At 42.2% G+C, this 25,194-nt stretch overlaps 1 protein-coding gene across 1 annotated transcript in view; it reads right to left on the bottom strand.

Annotated features, from left to right (window-relative positions):
* CAV1 (caveolin 1) overlaps nucleotides 1-18,054 on the bottom strand; it is a 35,505-nt gene extending 17,451 nt beyond the window's left edge. Inside the window, exons 1-2 of the mRNA XM_043589317.1 lie at nucleotides 17,723-18,054; nucleotides 16,124-16,288 (exon numbers count right to left, since the gene is read on the bottom strand). Coding sequence (XP_043445252.1) covers nucleotides 16,124-16,288; nucleotides 17,723-17,752 — 195 coding nt within the window. The 5' untranslated portion in view covers nucleotides 17,753-18,054. The remainder of the gene's footprint in view (nucleotides 1-16,123; nucleotides 16,289-17,722) is intronic.
* Nucleotides 18,055-25,194: the final 7,140 nt, after the last annotated feature.

The raw sequence follows: 25,194 nt of genomic DNA, 5'->3' as shown, positions 1-25,194 counted from the left end.
TGTTTGAGAAAGAGAGAGGGAGAGAGGGTAAGAGCTAGAGAGAGATTATTTCTGCTACTAGACTATAACCTCCCTGAAATATAGTTTGGTGTGTGTGGGTGTGCGCGCGTGCACGCACGCACGCGCATGTGTGGGAGGGAAGGAGAGAGAGAGAGAGAGAGCACAAGCAGGGCAGAGGGAGAGGGGGAGAGAGAGAGAGAGAGAGAGAGAGAGAGAGAGAGAATCTTAAGCAGATTTCATGCCCAGAGTAGAGCCTGACTCAGGGCTCTGTCTCAGGACTGTGAGATCATGACCTGATCTGAAATCAAGAGTCAGACACTTGACTAAGCCACTCAGGCTCTCACCTCCCTGGAATATATTAAGTACTAAATTAATATTTGCTGAATAAATGAATGAATTAGTTAATGCTGCCATTTGCTTAGCTATATTTCTCTCTCTTCTATTTACAAGAGCACCAACCTGATAAAATGTCCTTTAGGAAAGAAGTTCTGAATATGTTATTATCCCATCCAAGGGTTAGTAATTGCATATATTGATCTCATTAAGCTATTCTAACACAGTCTTAGTAATTTTGGTGAAAGAGTGATCAAAGGTGATTAATAACAGCAACTCAGATTAATTCAATTTTTGCTTCTCATGAAATTTGGGTTCAAACCTATGGATTTAGACATAGCTTTGCTTAGGGAGCTGATTAGTTCCTGAAGAAGGCTCAGGTGGTCTGAATTCATGTTTAGCTTTGGCATCATACAGGTTGGGTGCTAAGTGATAGGATTAAAATCATACAGGGCCCTAAATTTGAAACTATATATGGATCAGAGAGAAATAAATTATAGCTGGCTAATGGGAAAATCTGACTCAAAGTAATAGTGCTTCTGCTGCATAGCTCTTAGTCATCTGATTCTATTGCTCTCAGATGGGCTGTTAAAAGAACTTCAGAAATGTGGCCACATGGGCTAGGTGAATTTGACAACTGTCAGCACTCAGAAAGTCTGAGCATTTTTTATTTAGTCAGACTTTTTTAAGACCATTGCTCTAAAGTTGTAAGTAAGGGTGTAATCTGTTAAGTGAATGAAGAGGAATAAACTGGTTACAAAAAAGATTTTTGAAAGTTTGTAATCTACTTTGGAACTGATTTTCTGGTCTATCTTGGGACACAAGCAGACAGTTTTGAGGCAAGGACAATAAAAGGGAAGACCACAGTTCTGAGCACAGATGAGAAGGGAAAATGAACTCCAGCTCCTCATCTCTTTAGTACCAAATATTTATTGGTAGTTTATTCAGCATGTCATCTGTCGTTAGCTCAGTACTTCAAAGATGATTTAACTGAATCCCACAGCCTGAATATTAAGAATGAGAATGACGATTGGTAAAATCTAGGAAGAAAGTAATAAAAGTAGTATTGATGAGGAGTCTTCCACCATTCTCTCTGAATGGACTTCATACACCTTTACAGGGTTCCACTCTTACGAATACTGGTCAACCGGATCATAGAATTTTAGAAATGAAAGCAACTTAGGGACCATCTAGTCTCTTATTGATTGCTATAGGTGAAGAAACTGCTGTCCAGAGGGTCCAAGTGACCTTTCTAAGCCTCAAGGCAACACTTGAGGTCAGTGTCCAAGAAAGGGTAGAATTCAGACTTTTTCTGAGGCTCAGTTTCCCCATCTGCTCTGAGGAGGAATTGGCATCAGTAAAGCACTTCTCTCTTCTCTGTGCCAGGCACTAGAGAAACGACAGAGACCTGCCTGTTGCTAGGTCCAGTGAAGCTTCCTGTGGCCTCTGTACCAGTAGAAGAAAATTCAGTGCATGTTGTTAGCTCCATTCTTAGTATGCCTGAGCCGTGAACCATGTAGAAAAAGGGGAATGGGGATGACACTGTAACCAGATGGTATTCCTCTTGGGGAGAATAGAAAGAATGAGCAAAAGAAAAGGGAAACAACAGGACTGGATTACATGAGTGACACGAGATTTATCCCACATACAAAGTCTGTCTTATACAGTTGCTATACTACAGTTCCAGAAAGTATTTTTTGTAATAGGAATTTGAGAGACAGTATCATACTCCAATAAAAATGCTAAGGATTCCCCAAAATGAAGACCCTGAGAAGGAATAATTTCCCCATGGTGGCCCTTATGGTCCTGAAAGTTTTATAATGGCACATAATTTTATTATTAAGAAATTCAGACTCTAAACCAGACTCAAATCTGGCTGTACATTAGCCTAACCTGGCAAGCTTTCAGAAAAACAAAAAACAAAAAACAACAATAAGAAAAAAAAAACAAATAACAATACATAGGCCTGGGCCCCATCATATATTAGTTCAGTTAGAATTTCTGGGGATGGGATACAACAGTATTTTGAGATGTTCCCCCGATGATTTATGCCTAAATCATGTGGTCTAAAGTCACAAAACAGCCACCCCTTTGCAGAAGCCATACTGTCTAGTGAGTTTAAATCACAATAGGGGTTTATACAAACTGTGAAATTGTTTGAATATGCAATGTGTAGGTGGGAGTGGATGGGCAGGCTTGCCATAGAGATAATATTTCATACTGACCTTTTGGTACATACAATGCATGCATTTTTCAGTGTTCTACTTTCAGATGTTTACCACATGCATTCCCAACCACTGTTTAAAACAATGCCGTACCAACTCCTCTTTGCCCTCAAACAAACCAGGTATCCTGCTGGAATAGAGGAAAAGTGCTCATATTTATGCCAGTGCTTAATTATGAGACTGTGTGTCAATGCTGTTATACATCTATTTGTAATTGCAGAGGTAGAGGAATTTGAGCAGTTACATAGACAAGTTACATAGACAAGTAAGGAATTTAACACACAACTATTATAAAACAACCTCTGTGACACATTCCTGGGATTAACCCCTCTTATTACTTGAAATTTCTTCTCCCAGGAAACCTAACACTTTTTTTTTAAGTGTACATCCCTTCCTCCCTTTTCCTTGTCCTGAATGGTGATTGTGTCTGAGCAGTATTTTTCTTCTAAGTCTCATAATAACCTGGCAATACCTAAAGGCAGCTGTCATTCCATGTTCCCTTCCAACTCTTCTAAAAAATTGTCCAAAGCAGTCCCTTGTCAGCCATACCTGGAGGTTTCTCTTCATCCCCTATCTCCTTCCTTTTGCTCTTCTGTGGGATCTTTCTAGCATCTCTACCTCCCTCATAAGATCAAAACAGAACGCATTTTTAATAAGTCTGACAAATAGCAAATGAAGTAGAGAATCTTGTAGGTGACATTTCTTCTGATTGCATTGTCCATTTGATTCCATCTATTATACTTCCTTTAAAGTATCATTATATTACTGAGATGTTTAGTGTTTATGAACAACTGGTAGACTAGCTTGCATCCCCTATTGCCCAAGGGGAATGGAGCATTATGGATTCATTTAAAGGCACATTTACAATAGTGATTATCACCCTGGAGATCTTGGTCCCTTATAGACTGTGGAATTATAACAAAGGGTTTCCATATCTATTATGCTCACCAAGCATCTTGGTTTTCCACATCAAATTTCCACAGACATGACAACCTTTTCCTGGTATTTTCTTATTTTTTATAAATTTACCTTATTTTTTATAAATTTTTATAAAATTTTTATAAATTGTTTCCTACTTAATATCTATACGTTTTATTTCTAGTCATTTATCATTATCTCACTTTGTATAGGCCTTTATCTTTAATAGGGCCATAAATATAGGCCCTATATTTATGGGCTACTTATAATTTGTCACAACCACTTTGATATTATTTTTATCACAGATATTAACAAGGTCATTGTAATTGGTGTCATTTGTAAGTTGTGAGTCCTCTTGTTCATTCCAGTCATTGATAAAATATTAAATGTGCTAGGTAGGGCTGTGGTCTTGACTGTATGTTAGATACCAGTCACACCTAAAATTCTCATTACACATCATCACCCTTTTTTTGATGGCTACTTTCTAGTCCTATCTATTCTTAACTAAATAAGATCCTGATCTCCTATACTTAGCTTGTTGTTAGGGAAACTGGAGTCAAACCAAAAAGTCTTACTTTTATACATATTGCAGTAAATCCACTTCCTCTCACAGGAGATGAGAGAAAGGATGGAAAAGGAGCTAACTTCTTTTCATTTGGGACAGACATCAACAATGAAATGAATGATGTCTGATCTTTTCTAGAGACATCTATATGTATTGGTCCATTTTTCTTCTCCTCCTTCTCTTCTCTTTCTCCTCCTTCTCCTTCTTAAACCTGAGACCTATGAGAGAGGACCTCTGAGGTACAAAGAAACTTCTATGCTGTTGGAATAGTGGATTAATGGTTACCACCTACCAGTTAGTAAAATCTCAGAGCTCTATGTACTTAAGATCTAGAAGTAATAAAGCCAAAGAGAAGGAAAAAGAAGCTTGGGTTTCTCAAGGCTTTTGGCTCCTTCAGGTGTGGAAGGTTTGAATTTTTCTTCAGAGCTGTCTCCTGACTTAGTCATTCCTCTGATGTTTGCCATTGTCCAGAGGCATATGGGTGGTCTGACAGGGAATTCTTACCCCCTTCTTTGTAAGGGATTTCTCATGTGTCCCAATATCCAACTGTCAGTCTTCTGGCCCCAGTGGGCAACGTCAAACATCAATAATGGCATCTCTTGGCATTCTGGGAATTTGCCTGCCCTACGTGCCAGAAACTTAGGAGAAACTCCCAGGCCCTGGGAGACCATCTAGGTGCCATAGCCTGCTCACTGAAGGCTCAGGAGAGATGAATTTGTGTCCTCCTCAAACTAGAAACAAAAATAAAATTTTTAATAATAAACATATACACAGAACATGTTTTCTCTTTACTTTAGTAAATAGAGTTGATATTTTTGGATTTATTATCTGGATATGTTTTTTTTTTTTTAGAAGGTTTAAAATGTGGCTGCCATAGAGAAAGGGGCAAAGGAAGACACTCAATAATGTAATCCTGTTGTCCTTTCACTTGCAGGAGACATTCAGTTACTTAAAGAAGAATTTCAGCAGACAACTTGACATCCATTTTCTGATGGCAGACTCAGTGTGGGGCCCTGGGGTGGGTACTGGGCAGCCACAGTTCTGGGGCCACCAGGGGGTCACTGTCTAGCTCTGAAGGACTCAGGCATGCAGTGGAAAGGGAAGGTGGGGAAGACATGGGGATAGAGAAGCAGAATACTTAGAAGGTTTTGATGTATACCAAAATAGAGATAAAAACAAAATGTGGTGGAAGTGAAGAAAAGAGATAACCAATTCCTATGAGATTGGTCAGCAAAAGCTAACAGAGGCGCCCATGTCTCAGATGAGCCCTGGCAGAAGGCTGTGGTTCTGTCAGGAAGACTCTGGTGTGGAAGGACTCGGGACATGCTTTGTGCCTGGTTTGGAGTGCATGCTTCTTAAATATTTGTTAAATGGCCTTTCTAAGGGAGTACATTATCTGAGAATGACTCTCATTCTCACCTCTATAACTACAGTAATGGAGGTGTTTACTTAAAATAGTTTGGTGAAATGGTGATTATTAACTATTTTGGGCAATTTCTCTCCCTATTAAAAAGCATGGTGCTCAGGATCAAGTAAGGAAGAGATCTGTTGACCTAACCAAAATAATTGGTGATCTACAATGAATGCAATTCCATTTCCTTGACATATTTTGGTATACCCATTTCCAGCTATATTTTATTACTGCTAATCATATAGAAAAGGCCAACAGTGAGCCATGATTGATAAAACACTCCCATTGTTCTTCTGAGAGATTAATGGTGCCTTGTAAAATGCCTTATTAAGTCTGTTCCTTACTTCTGGCATTTGTTTTTGAGAACAAATACATAATTACTAGGGAGGAAGTCTCAGAGAAACTACTTTCAGGATTAAAGAGGCATTTCTCCTACTAGCATAAAACTAAGGTTTTTCTCAACTGTTTTCTGTTTTCACAACGTTTTACTGTAACAGCACAAATGTCTAGAAAATCGAATAGGCAAATTGAGAGCCTTAAATAAAGCTGTTAAATTGAAAGTGCCTGTCAGGACGTGCCTCATTCTCTCACATCTGCTCCTCCTCCCCACACATCCAGGTAGGACCAGCCACACCCCAGGCACTTTGGCCAACCTGGGCAATCAGGATGCTTTAAAGACCCAGGTGATTGAGCACAAGCCAGCACTGCATCTTGTCTGGTTCTGGGCATGTATTACTCTTTAGTCACTGAGACCACATCCCCACTTTGTACCCCAATTCTGGTCTTTGGGACTTGACTCTCCCTGTCTTATTGGGAACTCACCCAGCATCTAGATTTCTTGAGGTCTGGGGTCTTACATTAATTAGTCTTCACATTGGTCCTTTTCCCTCCTTCCCCAACCCACCTGCCAGCATCTAGAGTCTGACCTTAGGACTACAGGCCTGTCACTCCCAACTCAGAGGACTTCTGGAATCCCCCTTGCCAAATGCTGTCCACCTACTCTGAGAACACAGTCATCTCTTTCTGCACTGTGGTGACATGACTGTCTTCTTGGACTATGATCTATTGCTGGAGAGAGAGAGAGAGAGAGGCACTGGCTGGAGTACAATGGTTAAGAACCTGAGCTCTAGAATCTCACTGTCTAGGTTCAAACTCTGACTCAACCACTTCTTACCTATGTAATTCTGAGTAAATGAATAAGCCTGAGCTTCCTTATCTGCAAAGGGAATATAATGGTGATAATAATAATAGTCCCTACCTCAAAGGGTCATTGGAGGAGTAAGTAATCTGTATCACTGAGCTAGCGTGTAGGAATGTTGGCAGAAGCATCCCATCTCCTGTTTGACTCTTGCCTGCACATCTGGCACCCTTTGGATGGCCCCACTGCTTGAATTTAGCCCTTTTTATTAGTAAAGGCCGTATCTCATCAGTTCGCTTCCTGGCCTAATAATGCCTTGGTGGATTGCTGTGGCTTATAAAGGGACAAATGCCTTGGCTGGGCACAGAAGACCCTGCTGATCTGGGTATTGGTTGTGTCCCTTGCTTCCGCCCCACTGACCGTGTCATCAGACATGGCAGCATTGTGCAAAGAAAGAAATGGACGTGGGGCTACTGGAGTTGGCATGTGCAAAGCTCATTCTAGCACAGACTGGATGGCAAGATGGGGAGAAGGGGCCTTCTTTTTTTCTCTATCTTTGCTTCTTTTTTTCCCAGTCTTACACTTTCTCAACTACTTGGGTCCCTATATCAGCATCTTTTCCAGTTACTCATTGTAAGTGAGAAGATGTAATTGTGTTTGATACCTGCAACAAATAGGAGATGATCCAATGCAAGCTCTAGACACAATTTATCTTTTTACATAGACTCTATCAATGTCCATTTTTACTGTAATGTCCTTGCTGGGCTCAGGAAAGGTTTATATATTGAATACAGCTTTAAAAGTTTTACTTTTAAATTGCTGTAAGATAGAATATTAAGCACATATACACAACATCAAATTTATTTAAGCCTCCTCCAAATTAAAAATGCCTGGCTCTTAATTACCTAAACAGCTGACAGTAGCTGAAGAGGAAGCTTGGTTGTGCCTTTAGGAATATGTATTTCCCCTGCCATGAAATAATGACCAACAAGAAGACATCTTTTCAAGGTTCAATAAAAGAAAACAAGATGTATTTTATATCTGAAACATCAACATAGTTCCCATGAGAGGCAGGAAGTATGTATTCTGTGCAGGTGTAAATCCGTTCTATCAAAGAATTCCCCTGGTAGTTGCATAGTACATGGATCATGCAGATTTCCTTTAAGACAAAATTAAAAACACTTCCCCCAACCCTAAACAATGGTTCATGTGAAAAGCATGCCATTTTATGTTTCCTGGACTAACTGAAAAATAGTTAAAACTATTTTAAACATTTTAATCCTTGACAGAGGAATTGACAAAATATGTGATGGAAGGATGTCAGTTTCATTAACCTTGTTTTCTCTCCCTGTTGCAGGGAGAGAAACTAAAGGCTGACAGTAGAGTAGATTGGCACTTAAGAGCTCCTCCTTCAAGTTACAGTGCAGCTTGATGGTTGCGATGAAGGGCAAGAAGGGGTCAGCTGGAAAGAAAGGCATGTCATGCCTGGCGTGTGGAAATTTTGCCCATTCTGCTAAAAATTAGTGTGTATAGGGATTCCCAGTGTAATCCAAGTTATAGGAATCAGCTATAGGCCATTGCCAATCCATCTGTGACCATATAATTTATCTCTTAAGCTATGACACTTCTGAATGTGGAAGGGGCACTATTAAGAGGCCATATCTATTAAGGCCTATTATGGCACTATTAAGGGCCATATTAAGAGGCCAATAGTTACTTGGGGCTGATCACTACCAACTGGTCTGAATGGGACAAACTAGAGCCTGTGGCTACCCACTCCTAGGTCACCCTGCAGTGCTAAGTTTATGGTTGGCTATAAACCCAAGTGGCCTCAAGGGATGGAGAATCATTGAGCAAAGTGGATTTGGGAGCCTTTCATGGTGTTTCAAAACTCTCTGGTAGGTTTAAGCTAGCCTAATCCTCAAATATTCTTCTGGAAGGGAGAATATCTAGAATTATACAGTGTTACTATATAGTCCTCTATTTTCTTAGGATAGAGCCATCCATGGTGTATGTCTTTAAGCCAAACTTTCTAAACCTATACAAAATGTAGTTACATTGTGAAAATCATATAGGGAATTTTGAAAAATATAGATCCTTAGGCTCCAACTCTAGATATTCTAAGTTAATCGATCTATAGTAAGCTCAGACACCTGTATTTTTTAAAATTTTTTTTAAATATTTATTTTTTGAGAGAGAGAGAGAGAGAGAGAGAGACAGAGAGCGTGAGCACAAGTGGCGGAGGGGCAGAGAGAAAGGGAAACACAGAATCCGAAACAGGCTCCAGGCTCTGAGCTGTCAGCACAGAGCCCCATGCAGGGTTCAAACTCACAAACCATGAGATCATGACCTGAGCTGAAGTCGGATGCTCAGCCGACAGCCACCCAGCCTCCCCGGGCACCTGTATTTTAAAAAAATTCCTTTGGTGATTCTGATGCCTAGCCACATTTTTATAACCCTCTTGGGTTTGTAAAGAGGCTATAAGGTTCTTAAAGAGCTGCAAATTTTAAGGATTCAATAGGAATATTAGAAGTTGAGAGCCAATGCTGGAAGAGAGAATATGAAAGAACAGAAATATTTTCCATAATTTAATTACATTTTAAATAGGACAGAAACAGAGGCAAATTGTTTAAAAATATATATGTTCCTTATTTTGCCCATGCCTTGTTTACTGGCTCAGGAACAATTTGAGGCATTATAAATGAGTCATTTTTTGAACTAAGCCCTGAAGGTTATAAAGTTTTAACAGACAGTAGAATTTGTTAAAGAAATTCCAGCAAAAGTTTGCAAAGTAAACTATATAGAGGCAAGGAAATAGCTTTATACTCTGTGAGGAGTGCTCCTATCTATCTTGCTCCATATGGTAGCCACTGGCATAGTACGTAATAATTGTTTACTTAAAGGTAGATGACTTTTTGAGGGAATGCTATTATATGAGAATGATTCTCATTCTTTTCTTTATAGTTAGAGAAATTGAAGCATAGAAACAAAATAGCTTGCCCAAAATATTTTTAGGGCTGGTGTTTATTAGCTTTTATTAGCCAAACAAGTTTGATTCTTATTTATAAGCCCAATTCTCAGAGACTGCTGTTGGCCCCACCATTCTTTACTTCTTCCTTGGTGTCCAGCCTTCCACTAATGGGACTAGATACTTTCTAACTGAAAGAGATCATGAAAGTTTTAGGCCATTATGGTGAAACCAAAACTGATCTGATTGCTGTGTGTATGCTTTCCCTTGACTGTTAAAGGAAAAGAATTTTGTGTCTGTGCATATTTAAGAATGATTACATTCAAGTTTTAGAGAAGAAAGTTACAAAAGTTGCAAAAATATTTTTTCTTATCTTGGCACAATACTCTTTCCACTCTATCAAGGTGCCTCTGAGTACCTATACACCAGGCATTTATCTTGGGGCTGGGGGCTTCTTTTTTTAAGAAACTTCTTTTAAAAGAAGTATAGTAAGCAAATCTCTTTCTCTATGGCTTTAGGGTACTGTAAAGCAGATAATATATACAAGATCCAGAGTGTGGAAGAAAAAAGAGTGTTTCTTGGCATAAATCACCTTTGTATGAAAACAGCACCCTTGCCCTTTCCTCACACAAACCAAGCCAGGAGTATCATGAAAGGGTCCAGAACCCCACAGATCAGTGCGCGCAGCCCTGTTCTTGCAGGGGCCAGTTCTCTGTGGGTGTTTCATCATAGAGAACTTATGTTGAAAAGTAGGGCAAATTAAAGTAGTTTCATTCAGAATATGAAAATGTCTGTTATTTTATGGACTTGAGTGGGCAGGATGCATAAGCAGGTGGTTTTTCAAATTACTGGACTTTCCAGATGCTGTTTACTATTGCAGCTGTTCTTACTTTAAGCCCTTTTAAAATGTAGCCAATGCTGTTGTTAATTGGAAGAATAAGCCACACCATGAACTTTTTCATAATTCAAAGACATTTGGTGTATCTTGTCTAAATTTTAATAAGTTTTATGAAATTTCATAACCAAACCAAATTTGAGTTAATCTTTCAGTGTCTTTTGATGACAGGAGATGGAGAAGAAAAAAAGACTTTCTTTTAATAAACATTTAAAACGTATATCATTGTTGGCTAAACTTGTGTTTTCAGATGCTTATGAATGAATAATAACCCCCAACTTAGTATCATTCTTTATTCAGTGATGTGAGAATAATTTCCCACCAAAAATGACCATAATGCTCCTTTACAAGCTGGAGATTCTGAATTCCATGCATGATCTCGTCCTATGTGGCATGTGTATCACCATCTTGTGAAGCTATCTCCTACACAAATAAACCAACAAAATCGACTCCAACAGAAGAAAATATTAATAGGGTACTGAGTGCTTTGAGACCATCTGATCTTTTAAGTTTTATGCTTTGATTATATGTATATCAAATAAACAGAGAATTAAAAATGACCTTTATATTGAGATTAATTGTCAATGGCTCTAGATTGCTTTCTAGCTGAAAGGGATCAGGGAGGCATTAGGACGTCATTTTGAAATCAAAACCAGTCTGATTACCATGAGTATGACTCTTTTTTGACTTCCAAAGAAAATTTTGTGTCTGAAAATATTTAAGAATTATTACATTCAAGTTTTAGGATAGAAAGTTACAAATGCATATTTTTATTTTCCAACCAAGTTCTTCTCTCATATGTTCTGATTTTTCTCAGAACTAATCTCATAATCGTCTCAATTCATTCCTTCCCTCAAAGCAATAGTCTATAAGAATCACATAATCTTGTCTATCCTTCCTTATATTTCAAAATATCTGTTTTGGACAGTAATCATTTGAAAACATGGATAAAATTTTAAACTTCCTTATTTAAATTTCCCTTAAATAATTGGAAGTTAGGCTGGTAACCATTATGTTCTCTTCCAATTATAAAATTCTGTCATTTTGTGCTTTTTATCCCCAGTGCCACTGCATACCGTCTTTCTCATTTCATGTCTAGACCATAATACAATTACCTCTTAACAGTTCTCTGCTCATCCAGACTGTCTACCTTTCCTTACATAGTATAGTTTAACTAGTCATCTTCCAGAAAGTCCACCCTCACCATGTCGTACTCAAACTTGAAGTCTTCTTGCCTTCTCACTGCTGAGATGATAAAGTACAAAGTTATCATGAGTGCTGAATAAAGGATTCTGCCGTCTGGCCATGATCATCTGGCTCATCTTTATGATGTACCATTCTGCCACATGAACTCTCTAATTCCGATCAAAACGGGCTACTAAACCTTCCATCATGCCCTGTATGAGACATTCCCATCTCTGCCTGGTTTATTTAGAACGCCCTCCTGTGCTTTTCTCAGCTATTTGCATTCTATTTGCCCTTTGTGATCCAACTCAGATTGCACTCTTTTGTGCTCTTCTCTATTTTTTTTTTAATTTTTTTTTCAACGTTTATTTATTTTTGGGACAGAGAGAGACAGAGCATGAACGGGGGAGGGGCAGAGAGAGAGGGAGACACAGAATCGGAAGCAGGCTCCAGGCTCCGAGCCATCAGCCCAGAGCCCGACGCGGGGCTCGAACTCACGGACCGCGAGATCGTGACCTGGCTGAAGTCGGACGCTCAACCGACTGCGCCACCCAGGCGCCTCTGTGCTCTTCTCTATTAAACTATAATCCGTCTCCCTTCCCTCACCCTGTTGTGCTACCCACAGGAAGGTCTCCCTAACACTTAACATCAATATCGTTCACTTTTTTTTTAATTTTATTGAAGAATAATTGACAAGTATAATTGAATGTATTCAAAGTGTACAATGTGATAATCTGATATACATCTACATTGTTTAGCAAGATCAAGATAATACCATTCACTTTTTAAAAACCTTTTTATTATTCAATATTCAATAATACTTACTTTTGACTTATTACATTATATATTTGATCTATTTCCAAAATGATGATGAGAAGTTTTATAGTAGACACCACATAAAATATCCTGTCTTTTTTTTTTTTTTTAATTTTTTTTTTCAACGTTTATTTATTTTTGGGACAGAGAGAGACAGAGCATGAACGGGGGAGGGGCAGAGAGAGAGGGAGACACAGAATCGGAAACAGGCTCCAGGCTCTGAGCCATCAGCCCAGAGCCCGACGCGGGGCTCGAACTCACGGACCGCGAGATCGTGACCTGGCTGAAGTCGGACGCTTAACCGACTGCGCCACCCAGGCGCCCCAAAATATCCTGTCTTAAAAAAGAAAGTGAAAATACAAAACCATATGTGGGAAAGAGTAAGTAACATGGGTTAATGAAACTTAAAATCTAGCTATATGTTTCTTGGCAGTCAAAGCAAAAAGGACCCATTAGTTACCATTTGGCAGTGACTTACTATTGTGATATGGTGTGTGTGTATTTTTTTCAACATTTTATCTATTTACATCTTGTCTCACTAACTGTAATCCTTGTGATTGTTAGGACTTATTTTGGGAATTATCCTTTGTAGTATGTAACACAGTGTGTAGTCTAGCATATGATGAATTTAACAAAGCAATTGATTGATGGCTAATATGATATCTGAACCCATTTTATTTATATAGAAGTTACAAATAAGTGCATAGTAAACATACAAATGAAAATGTGAACATAAAAAGAAGACAGTAATCTCAGAGAGAGAATGAGGGTCCGAAGTTGTGATCACTTTAATCAGAAGAAATTTTAAAAAGCATTCATAGCCTACTATTTGTGGACAAATGTCTATACAGATATCTCATAGTATAGCAAACCTTTAGTGAGATAAACTAATTTTATTGGAATGAATTGTATAGACCAATTTATGTCATTATCACTAGTGGAATAGGTGATAATAGTCTACCCTCTTGAAATATAAATTCATGGCATACCCAGCTTCTGAGTTTTCTTTTCCTCCCTAAGTAGCTGTTTTATGAGACTGAAAGGACACTGTGCAGATGAACCATGCTGTTCCTCACACTGTACATCAGTGTTTCATTTCTTCTCCTTCTAGAGTTATTTTTCTAAACTTGGTATAAGAGACTTTTAAAAGTGCAGGGAACTAGTCTGGCGCTGTCCAAAAGCAATTTCCATGATGATGGAAATGTTCTGTACCTGTGCTAATACAGGAGCCAGTAACCTCATATACTGAGAACTCAGATTGTGGCTAGTGTGACTGAGGAACTGAATTTTAAATTTTATTTAATGTTAATTATTTGAAATTGAAATTGAAAGAGCCACAAGAGGCTAGAGACGACAGACTCAGCAGAGGCAGCTTTTATGGAGCTGCTTGCCTTTCAAACAGGCCTTTCCTTACCTGATTTGGTATCCTGACCACTGTTTCTTCTATTATCACATGAAGTTTTAAGCTACTGTGCATTCACAGAACTTGGGATGATTTTGTTATTTTAAGAAGTCTGTGTCATCAAAAGGAAAATTTAGGGAAATTTATTATTTACTGCCATGTACATTGGAGAGAATCATCCCTCTTTCTGTCATCATGTCTGTGCTTGGACTCAAAGAAAAACACTTATAAAATAGGAGTCTCCATAGAATATAGGCCACCCTTCCTGTCTCTACTGGCAGACAGCACTCTTTGGGCAAAATTTGTACTTGTAGCTTGGGTCTCTCTTTGTAGAGCATTCTCTGAAGTCCTCTCTTGACCAAGCAGCTGGTCTCCAAAATCTTCCCAAGGTGGATTTTTCTGTCCAACTGTCTTGTTTTGCTCATAGGAGCAAATGGGAGGGGTTTGCTTTCTCTAGGCCAGCAGGAGCTTGCTGTAACTCTTCCTTTTAATTTTTTTTTTTTTTTAATATGAGGATCCCCACACTTGCTCTTTGAAATGCTATTCTGTAAACTGCTATTTCCTCTAAGCCTGTTATGCCTTTTTTCCATCTGTGTTGAAGTCTCTTTTCCCAGTGGGGCCTTTCTTTCTCAGCTTAGTCATGCTATGTGTAGAGACCCACATCCACACTGCTGGCCTCTCTGACTCATCCTGGGAGGCTTGCTTGCTCCAGGAACCCCACTCACACTATGGTGGAACAACAGGGAGGCTCCAATGAAGCTGGCCCTTTCTGAAATCTGCCTCTTTTCCTGGCATCTCTTCTCATCCAAAGCTACATGAGACTGGCAAAAAATAAAAATGCCCTGCCCCGCCCCCCTTGCCCCTTTGAAGTAATGCTTCTAGTAAATAGTTTTTATCAACTTTAATTTCCAGTTTATAAACTACTCTTGTTATTGCTGCTGCTTTTAAATATTCCATAATCTGGCTAGTAGAAAAACCCACTAATGCTCCAGTTTTCCTTTTTCCTCCATCAGCAAGCCAAGAGAGTCAGTTCTGACAGTTACATTTTCCTTCCAGTTACAGGTTAAATTGTTTCCCTTTTTGAAATATATTATTCATAAATGTGAACAGTTTCTGAACTCTAGCTCCTCCCATCCACAGATAGAAGGCTGGGTACGTGGAAGTCACTCATCTGCCCCATTGGCTGTTCTGGGTTATGCAGAATTGGGTCTTCACACTGTAATCTTTCAGGCCAGGATTTTCCTTGGCCTTCCCCACCCCTCAAAGAAAACTCTCTGCCAAGAATGGCTTAGGCCCATGATTTCCCAATCCAGATGGGTTCAGACAATAAATTTCTCTGACTTGATTTGCTAAAAGTGTCGAAGTTGAATAATATAATGATAATCAAAAACTGACCACTGATTCAAATCTAAATTTGGCCAATAACTCCTTCAATTAACTTTTTTTTTAATCACTAAAAACATTCTGAAAGTATAAAAAGGAACTCCAACCTGAGTGTCCCATTAGCTGAGGGAAGGCTGACTCAGGTAGTCACTGAAGAAACAATTTTATATACCTAACTAGAGGTGTCTATGGGAGAAATCAAGAAGTACACATTATTTTCGGTTGTGTAAATTAGCTTGATTGTGCATGAGTACAATACCTTTCCAGTTAAAATACCTTTCATATATATAATATTATATCCTATTATATATAATATGTACTATATGTATTACTTGTACTTAGTCTGAAGCATTTTTACCCACTGTATTATTTTCAAGAAAATATCTTGATTGGAGCTACGATAATCTGCCCACTCTGCATTCCGGTTCTCATCTTGGCACAAGACCTTATGCAATGACCTTACTGCTTTAATTCTATGTGCAATAGGGCACCACCCTTCACTAGACGTTAAGCCTGGGAATAGACAGAGGGTGACCTGCAGGGCAACTGTCCCACCCTCCCAAGGAGTGTGGGTCAATCTGTTGCAGAGATCCAGAGGTTCATTTGCCAGGAGAAAAGTGCAGTTGTAGGAAAAGTGCAGTTATATGAAACTCCATTAGCTACATTCCGGCTGAACTAACCAGCAGGAGGGGGGAGGGGATATGTGACATTTCTGAAAACTGCTGGAGCTCCCACACATCAAGCCCAGAAAACGATATGTGTGGCAAAGGTACAGAAGGATGCACAGCCTGCTTGCCAGAAGAGAGCTGTCCCAACCCTGACAGCGTCTCAGGGGCGGGGGTGGGGTGGGGGGCGTCCTTTATACGCTGGCCGCCTCACCTTACCTTGACAACGTCGTCATTGAGATGCTTGGGATCGCGGTTGACCAAGTCGATCTCCTTCGTGTGCGCGTCGTACACTTGCTTCTCGTTAATCTCTTCTGCCATGGCCTTGTTGTTGGGCTTGTAGATATTGCCCTGTTCCCGGATGGGAACAGTGTAGAGATGTCCCTGCGGAGGGCAGACGGCCAGGAGGGGGGAGGGTGGTCCGGGCAATAGGAAGAAAATTTCAAAAAGGAAAACAAGTGATCAGAAGTCAGGCTGGCGGCGGAGCAAACCTTGAGGCTCAAAATCGAACTAACCGCTTCGGCAGCGGTGGCTCAGCGCACAGTAAACTCCTTGGCGCCGCTAGCTTTTTAAGAGGATCGAGCAGAGGACACCACACCCCTCCGTACCAGGCAGGGAGCTCCTGTCTCCCCCGCCCGCCGCCAGGGGTCAGGGCAAACCCCGCGGCGCAGTCAGCCCAGGCCCCCGCCCAGCGCGCGCCCTGCCGGAGGTACCCCGCGGTACCCCGCGGAGACCCTCGCAGGCGAGGGGATCCGATCTCTGACGTCTGTCCAGCCACTCTTTCCGCCACGCCACGCTCGCCCCGAGTGCTTCACCTGCTCCATTTTCCCCTCCCCCATTCCTCCTCTCAGTAAGCTCTTCCAGCTTATCTTTCAGATCCAGGTTGAACACCCCCGACCCAAAACTGGGCTGTCCCCATTTTTGTTGCTTCCAGGTCGCATATCCCTCGCACCTGTTCGCGCCCCACCCCCCAATCTCCCTCTGCGCTCTTTGTCCCTACACTGCTCTCCCCGCCCTCGTAGTGGTCACAGCCCGAAAGCCCCCATCTCTGGGCCAAGCCATGTGTCAACCCCCCTAAACTCCCTAGACCAATGGTATCTCACCTGCACTGCGCCCTCGACCCACCCTCAGGTCACTCCTAGGCTGCCGGCCGGTGGCTGAGCGGCGGCCCTGTTTGGGAAAACGAGGTCTCCACACTCGGGCGGAGCCCGAGCGCAGGAGGGTAGTTGGACCTGGTGGTGGTAGTTGGGGAGAGTAGAGCTCCATCCTTCTCCAAACACCCCCTCCAGGCGCCAAGATGCAGGAAGAGTTCTTGAGGTGGCCCAAGAGCTTTGGAAAGTGCAAACATGACTCTGCCGTTCCGGCCAACCGGTCCAGGTGCCTGGCGGGGAGTCGCGGGGACCGTCCCCAGGATTGCGGGTGAATGACTTCCCACCCTGCGTTCCAGCTCGCCGCCTCCCAGCAGTCAGGGATTGGACGGTGGGAGTCCCGAAATAAAGCAGCACCCCGGACCCACATAGAAATACGTCCTCGGTCCGGCAAGCAGACCTAATTTCAGGACTCCCGCCCTCTTTTCCTCCTCTCTCTAGTTTGGGGGGCCCAGGGCCCCCTTCTCGATAGGAAAATCTAAAACATTCCTGCCTTCTCTTCAGCTCCCCGCCCAGGCCCATTCCTCAGAGGTGCCAGCGCGAGAGGAGTGTTCTAAAGTCAAGAGAGGGCTGGGGCAAGGAAAGCAGTCGGAATATTTGGAGTGGGAGATAGCAGAAGGAGACACTTCTCGTGCTCTCCAGGGCCCGGCGCGCACCCACCCAAGCCTACCTCGGAGTCTACGTATTTGCCCCCAGACATGCTGGCCCGTGGCTGGATGAAGGCTCTGAGATTTCCCTGGGCTGTTATTTAAGGGAACTGAGGAAGGAAGATCTTGTATTGTATGGGGGAAAAAAAGGCGCTGGCGGGGGGCGGTGGCTGGGAGGGAGCCTCCTGGCCGCCGGCCAAGGGTTTGTTCTGCTCGCGGTTGGCCGGGACTTGCGCTGCGCCGGGTCTAGGCACATCCCCAAGGTTCTGGCAGCGGAGGGTGGGGAGCGCCCGCAGGGAGGAAAGAGCAATGAAAAAGTGTTTCACCCGCTCTGAGTTGCTTGGGCAGATATTTTAAACCTGGGGCAAGATTTTCCCAGTTATGAACCACTGAGAGGCGTCCTGCGGAGAGCGAATGTTTTTGCAGTGCATCATCCCTGAAGGGGTGGGGAGTGCAGGGACACGGCGCACAAGCAGAGATGCCCAGTATGGGCACCAGAGCTTCAGAAAGAATTCTGCTCTGTTCTGAGCCGTTTCTTCCCATCGCCCACGTTCCATCTCTCATCAAGACACAGCTATCTCCCTGTTCCACAGAGGAAGGGATGAAAAATGGCCCGGGACCTTTAGGTGCATTTCGTCTAAACACAAGGAAGGAATTTGTGTGGGCGCGTGTGTGTGGTGTGCTTTTGGTGACAATCCTTTACATCTAGTCGGTGTGGATGGAAACTTGGAGAAGCAGGCATGTAGAATTTGATATTTCCCAAACCACTTCTGAAATTCTCCCAAATGCCTTGAAATAAATGAAAATGTTAAAGTTTACTGTTCTTTTTGGAACAAAGGAAATTTATGCCAACACATTATGCCGTATTTACAAAATAACATAAAATATTTACAATTGTAGAAATATTTAACTGGGCTGCAAGTTTATCATAGAGGAGTTTTTTCTAATGTACTTGGCTGTGAGTTACAGGAGACTTGGTTTTTCTACTGTTTGATTGGAAGTTTAAAAAATTGTTAGCAGTTAAAATGCTCTATCTCTTCCTGAATCTGGGGCTGCTTTCTTTATTATAAAGCAACATAAGAATTAAACAATAAGCAGTCATTTTACATTTGAGCTATCATGAGTCAAGATATTCGCTATTCAGAAAGGACATTTTAACTAAGGTTCCATATACAATCAAAAGTAAAATTATGGCTTGAAATAAAAAAGCTGAGAATAACCTGAAAGGGCACAGGTTACATTAAAAATAAAGGCAGTCTGTACATACAGATGGGGGCACAAAAGGGGGTGGGGAAGAGGAATAGAAGATGGAACCCTTAGACTTAATTATCTAGATGGAGAGAAGATACAAAAATATAAAAGAAAGTATAAAGGACAGGCTATTGTTGATAGCAAAAAAAGAATATAATTAAAAAAAATTTTTTAATTACATGTCAGGACAAATATCACAAATGTTGGCATGACTTTGATTTTGCTGGCTAGTAATTATTAGAATACTGATGATCTCCTAAAAAATTGGGATTTTAAACGTTATATTTCTGCCAAATTCCATTTCTAAATTCTTTGAACAAATTGTGTGTTAACAAACATGATATGCTAGGAAAGAGTGGTGTCAGCGTCAATGTGTTGTGTGGTGCCCAGTCTACCTCTAATGATTGCTGAAAAACTGCTGTTCATCTAACTCTTCCTTCATAAGTGTTGGTTGCAAAGCAGTTGTGGTTATGTTCTATGGAAAAATGTGGAAACCCTTTCCCATCTATTGTTATTCAGTCCTCAGCTGTGATGAGTAATCTTGACTGTGAAAAAAGCCAACAGGAACTGGGAGAGAGTGTGTCCTGCATTCCAGCAAGGAATGGACTTTCCGGGGAGGCCTGTGAGTGAATGCTTAACTAGCACTCACCGGAGGGAAATCCAAGGCGAAGTCAAATCAACAGCAGCACACGGAATCATAATGATCACTGAAGCGTTGTCAATGCCGGAATGAATTCCTAATGAGAGGAAAAACCACAAACTCTTCATTAACCTGCCTCAACAAGAAGCTAGAACCAAAAAGAAACAGATTATATGGTTTGTAATAGCTAAATTGGGGAATTGGCTCCAACTTCAAGAGAAATAAAGATAGGAGAACATTGTTAGCATAGGTATAATATTTGAAATGAATAGATGATACAGAAAACATAATATATTTTTTTTGATACCCCTGCAGATAACTTAGGTTTGGAGGTAAGTCAATAACTTTCTCCAAATCATTTACTAAAAAATGAGTGTATGGCAACTCATTTGGCCTATATATATTTTTTTATTTAAAAAAATTTTTTTCACGTTTATTTACTTTTGAGACAGAGAGAGAGACAGAGCATGAACGGGGGAGGGTCAGAGAGAGAGAGGGAGACACAGAATCTGAAACAGGCTCCAGGCTCTGAGCTGTCAGCACAGAGCCCGACGCGGGGCTCCAACTCACCGACCGCGAGACCATGACCTGAGCCGAAGTCAGCCGCTTAACCCACTGAGCCACCCAGGCGCCCCAAAAGAAACAGCCTTAAGGTCAGCTTATGCATTATATGTTACTGAAAATATAGAGCTAAAAGGGACACCATTCATCCAAATCCATCTGTTTTAGAGATGAGGAAATTCAAGTCTAAATACATGAAAATGATTTGTTCTTAAGGAGTTTTGTGGGGTAATGAAACATTTTAAAGTTGATAAATAACAAGAGCACCTGTTAACTGATGGGGTTTTGTGATGGGGGTTTGATGCTGATGGCCAAGAGAGAATTCTTGAAGATGTCTTTGGTGCAAAAAGGTGATCTTTATTAAAGCATGGGGACAGGACCCATGGGCAGAAAGAGATGCACTGGGGTTGTGAAGAGCGATCCATATATACTGTGGATTTGGGGGAGAAAAAGTCAAGGGGAGGTTTCTTAAAGGGATTTCCATATGCTAAAGAAGACTCATAGATAACTGGAGGCCTAGCTATTGTCAAGCTAAGGTTGTTTTCCCTTCTAGCAAAGCATTAACACTAAGACAGTAGGGCATTCCTGGACTTTAGGTTATTAAAAAGATTGCCTTTTTTTTTTTTTTTTTGTAATTGTACTAGGTTATTTGTAAACCGATGAAGACTCTTATCAGTTTAACCAATTGGTTTTTGTCCTTTCCTTTGTTCCTGGACAACCAGGAGTGCCTGAGGAATATCACATGTATCCCACCTTGGGGTGGGTGTGGGGTGGTGGTGTGCTAGCTTGTGCTTGGCTCTCAGCTTGCCTTATGGTCCCTTATCATTAACAGTTTCTGGGACATAGGATTTTTAAGCAGCCTGGTGAGGACCTACTCATGGTAAAACTGTGAAGTTAATTGGGGCACCTGGGTGGCTCAGTCAGTTAAGCGTCAGACTCTTGGTTTTGATTCAGGTCAGGATCTCAAGGTCCCTGAAATCCAGCTCCACATTGGGCTCTGTGCTTCCAGCTGACAGCATGGAGCCTGCTTGGGATTCTTTCTCTCCTCTCTCTGTGCACCCCCCCACTCCTGAGTGCAGGCACACAGAGGCACACGTGCTCTCTCTCTCTCTTTCAAAAATAAATACACATTAAAAAATAATTGTGAAGTTAATTGCCTTTTGTGTTCTCTTATCTTCTCTAGCCTCCTCCTCCTACCACCTTCCTGCCCCCACCCCCCCACCCTACCTCTCCAGCTTCCCTTTCCAGTCACCTTGAGGTCCTGTTATGCTAAACTGGCTTCATCAATTTCCACTCTAGGATTAGGAGTCTAAGGTTTGACATGGATTACAGTACAATCCATGGTTTTAAGAAGAAGCATCTTTCCAACATTTATCAACACTCAGAAGCCCAAGACTGCCCAAATATGACTTTGTCAGTGAGTTCAGAAAAGGGATTACTGTTTGCATCATAACAGTGGTTATCATGTAGCAGTGACTCACACACAGCCAGGACACTGAGGCTTTTCTTTCTAGGAGGCAGCTTTTTTCGTACCATCATGGGCTCAGTGGGCTAAGACCCAAAAGGCTGAGCCCTGAGCACAGCTAGGGGCTGCCTTTTGTACAATTTTTGCTCCTTTGTCTCCCATATATGGTAACACACAGTCTGAATGGTCGGTCTATGTTAGAGTTGTGATGTTGCGTGCACACATACATAGCCAGGCTGCCTTCCCTTGTCTTAAGGTATTCACCACATTCCTTAGGGAGGGGCTCTGCCACTTTCCCCTCTTTGATGCTTGGACCCCCTATTTTGGGTCAAAGAGCATCATCTTGGTTTAGAGGTTTATATTTCCATAACATCATCACATGCATGGCAGTTTTCCTTTCAACCATTACCTCAATGAGGCTGGAGACAGACCGTATAACCAGGGGAACTAGGCACGGTAGGATTAAGTAAGCTCCCAAAATCAAGAGGATAATACCTTTGAGGGTTTTGAATCCCCTGAGAGTTGAAAACCGTCCTCCAAATAACTCCCTGGGGTCCCAAACTTTCCAGTTCTGGACTGGGACATGAGCAACATTTCTCATTCTATCTGTAATCTCCTCTATGACTTTTCCTTGGCCTGAGAAGTGGGTATGGTATAGTGACTCCCTGGCCTGATCTGGTTATGCGAATGCATGGGTCACAGGATGAGGAATCTAGGTCTACAGAAGGGATCCAGATTAGAAGAAACCAATACCAATGAAGCATCCTATCCACAAAGGGAAGGTAAATGCTAACAGAAACCTGTCACCACACTTCCAGCCAGTCAGGGCAGCCTCTGCCAATCCTGTAGTGAAAAGTAGAGCAAGAATTACAATAACAGTGAGAAACAAGGGGCAACAGTCATCACAGTAAGGAAACAGATATAGAAAATAAGGACAGTTTATTTGTTCCACTGGGCCGTCGATTCCTCAAGCTTCTGTGTAGATTAGTCAGCTTCCGGAGTGACGAAAGCAGGGCTGCAGTCTCCCAGAGCCTCTGGAGTTGCGAATTGCTTCTTCCATATGGTCAGCTTACAACGCGTTATTGGATCAGGAATGCACTCCCAGTTTCGAGATGCCGGCTTCACTCTGTTGTGGTGAATTCAGGGACCCACCTCGGCTACCTTTACTGCACTAGGGGTGGACAAAATGACAGTGAATGGGCCCCTCCAGAGGAGTTTTAGGGGCTGGACATTCCACTCCTTCAACCATACAGCATCTCCTGGTTTAAAGGGGTGAGTGTCTGTGGTCAGACTCAAAGGTAACCACTCCCTAATCCAGTGATGTAAGGTGGTTAGGGTAGAGCCAAGAGCCAGCATCTGTTGCCTTAGGGGTAGATTGCCTATCTCATTTAGATCCCCCCTTATGCCTTTGATAATGGGGGCAGGGTGCCCATAAAGGATTTTATAAGGGGAGAACCCCATCTGCTTCATGGGGCTACGCCTGATCCTTAACAAGGTGATTGGCAACACATTGTTGCCAACCAGCAGTGTAGGTGGGTTTCCTGACATAGTTTGCTTAATTGCTTCTTCAGGGTTCGGTTCATTCATTCCACCTTCCAGGAACTCTGGGGTCCCTATGCCGTGTGTAACTTCCACGTGATCTTTAACCCCTTTGCCACCAGCCGCACCACCTCAGCTACAAATTCTGGCCCATTATCTGATCCCATAGTGATAGGGATCCCAAATTGAGGAATGATTTCTTTTAGAAGAAGTCAGGCCTCTTCACATGCCTTCTCTGTGTGAGTAGGGAAGGCTTCCACCCAGCCTGAGAAAGTGAACACAAGACCAACAGATATTTATAATCTTGGACCCAGGGAACCTCAGTGAAGTCCACCATCATATTTTCAAATGGGGCTCCACCAACACTCTGCACCCCTGGGGCAGCCTTGGGTCCCTGATGTGGGTTATTCCAGGCACACGTTTCACATCACTGACATATTTCTTGGGGTATGCTGGAGAGTCGAGGGATATAGAAATATCGGTTCAACATAGTCTTGAGAGCTGTCTGGCCAATATGGGTTTCCTGATCGAACTTCTTGACAAAAGCTGGAGCTAGAGCCTCAGGAATTGCTACTCGGCTGTCTTCAAATTTCTACCATCCACCTGGGAGGTAGCTTCCATTTTCAGTCTTAAACCAGGTATTCTCATGTGAGTAATTAGGGTCCCATTCTGCCCAATGGACTAGGGGACAGTGCAGTGTTTAAAGCCACTGATTTGCTGTTCCTTTGGAGGCCACAAGCTTTGCCTCTTGTTCTGCCTTATGGTTTCCCCATTCAGCCGTGGAGACCCCTTTGATGTCCCTGGAAATGCATGACTGCCACTCTTTTAGGGGCTCACACAATGTCTAAGAGTTCAAGGAATTCCTTACCATACTTTTATGTCTTTTCCTCCTGAGTTTATTAGAACCTTCTCTTTATATAAAGTCCCATGTATGTGGAGGGTGATGAAGGCATACTTAGAGTCTGTGTGTATGTTAATATGTATCCCTGACAACAGTTGGAAGGCTTGGGTTAGCGCAACCAGCTCTGCCTTCTGTGCCAAAGTCCCATTTGGCAGGGGTTTGACCTCAATGATAGAATTCAGGGTCACCATGAAGTACCCTGCAAGGCTTGCTCCCTCTTTCACAAAACTACCATCAGTGAAATACTCAGTATCGGGCTTCTTGAGGAGCTGGTCCCTCAATTCTGGTCGGTTGGAGAACACCTCATCCATGACTTCAATGCAGTCATGATCTGGTTGACCTGGCCCAACAGGCAGTAGAGTTGCAGGATTTAGAGTCCACACTATGGGTTCTCACATAGCATTCCCTGATATCTGACCATCCTGGTGTTGGTTAGCCAGTATTGTCCCTTGTGTTCCATTAATGTCAATACTGAATGTGGCACTCAGACAATGAATTCTTGTCCTATAGTTAACTTGTCATCCTCAGACACTAAGAGGGCCATGACTGCAAGTGCCCATAGGTAGGGTGACCAGCCTTGGGCAACAGACTCAAGCTGCTTGGAGAGATATGCCACCGGGTAATGCCATGACCCCAACATCTGGGTTAGGACTCCCATGGCAATTCCAATACATTCATGAATGTACAAGAAGAAGGGCTTGGACATGTCTGGGAGTCCCAGACCAGGAGTGTTGGCAAGGGCCCATCTGATCTCTTCAAAGGCCCTTTACTGTACTTGCTCCCATAACAGAGGTTCCCACTCTCCCCCTTTTGTGGCCTCATAAAGGGGTTTTGACAAGAATGGGAAGTTAGGTATCCAAATTCTACAGATACCTGTGGACCTGAGAAATGTCCAAACCTGACAAGTCAACGGGATGGGGATGGAACAAACAGCTTGTTTTCTCTCCGGGTTGGCTGAGTTGGCACTGCCCTGGGAGAGGTAAAAGCCAAAGTACTTGATTTTCTTTTGACAGATTTGGGCCTTTTTCCTTGAGACCTTATAGCCAATTTCCCATAGGAGAGTAAGGAGTTCCTTCCGTGCAACCCTCCGAGCCCTTCCAGCCAGCAGTAAGTCATCTACGTATTGAAGCAAGACACA

The sequence above is a fragment of the Prionailurus bengalensis genome, chromosome A2, assembly GCF_016509475.1.
Source record: "Prionailurus bengalensis isolate Pbe53 chromosome A2, Fcat_Pben_1.1_paternal_pri, whole genome shotgun sequence".
In the NCBI taxonomy this organism is placed as follows: Eukaryota; Metazoa; Chordata; class Mammalia; order Carnivora; family Felidae; genus Prionailurus; species Prionailurus bengalensis.
The sequence above is the reverse complement of the archived record's forward strand: the minus strand, read 5'-3'. Positions and strand labels throughout refer to the sequence as shown.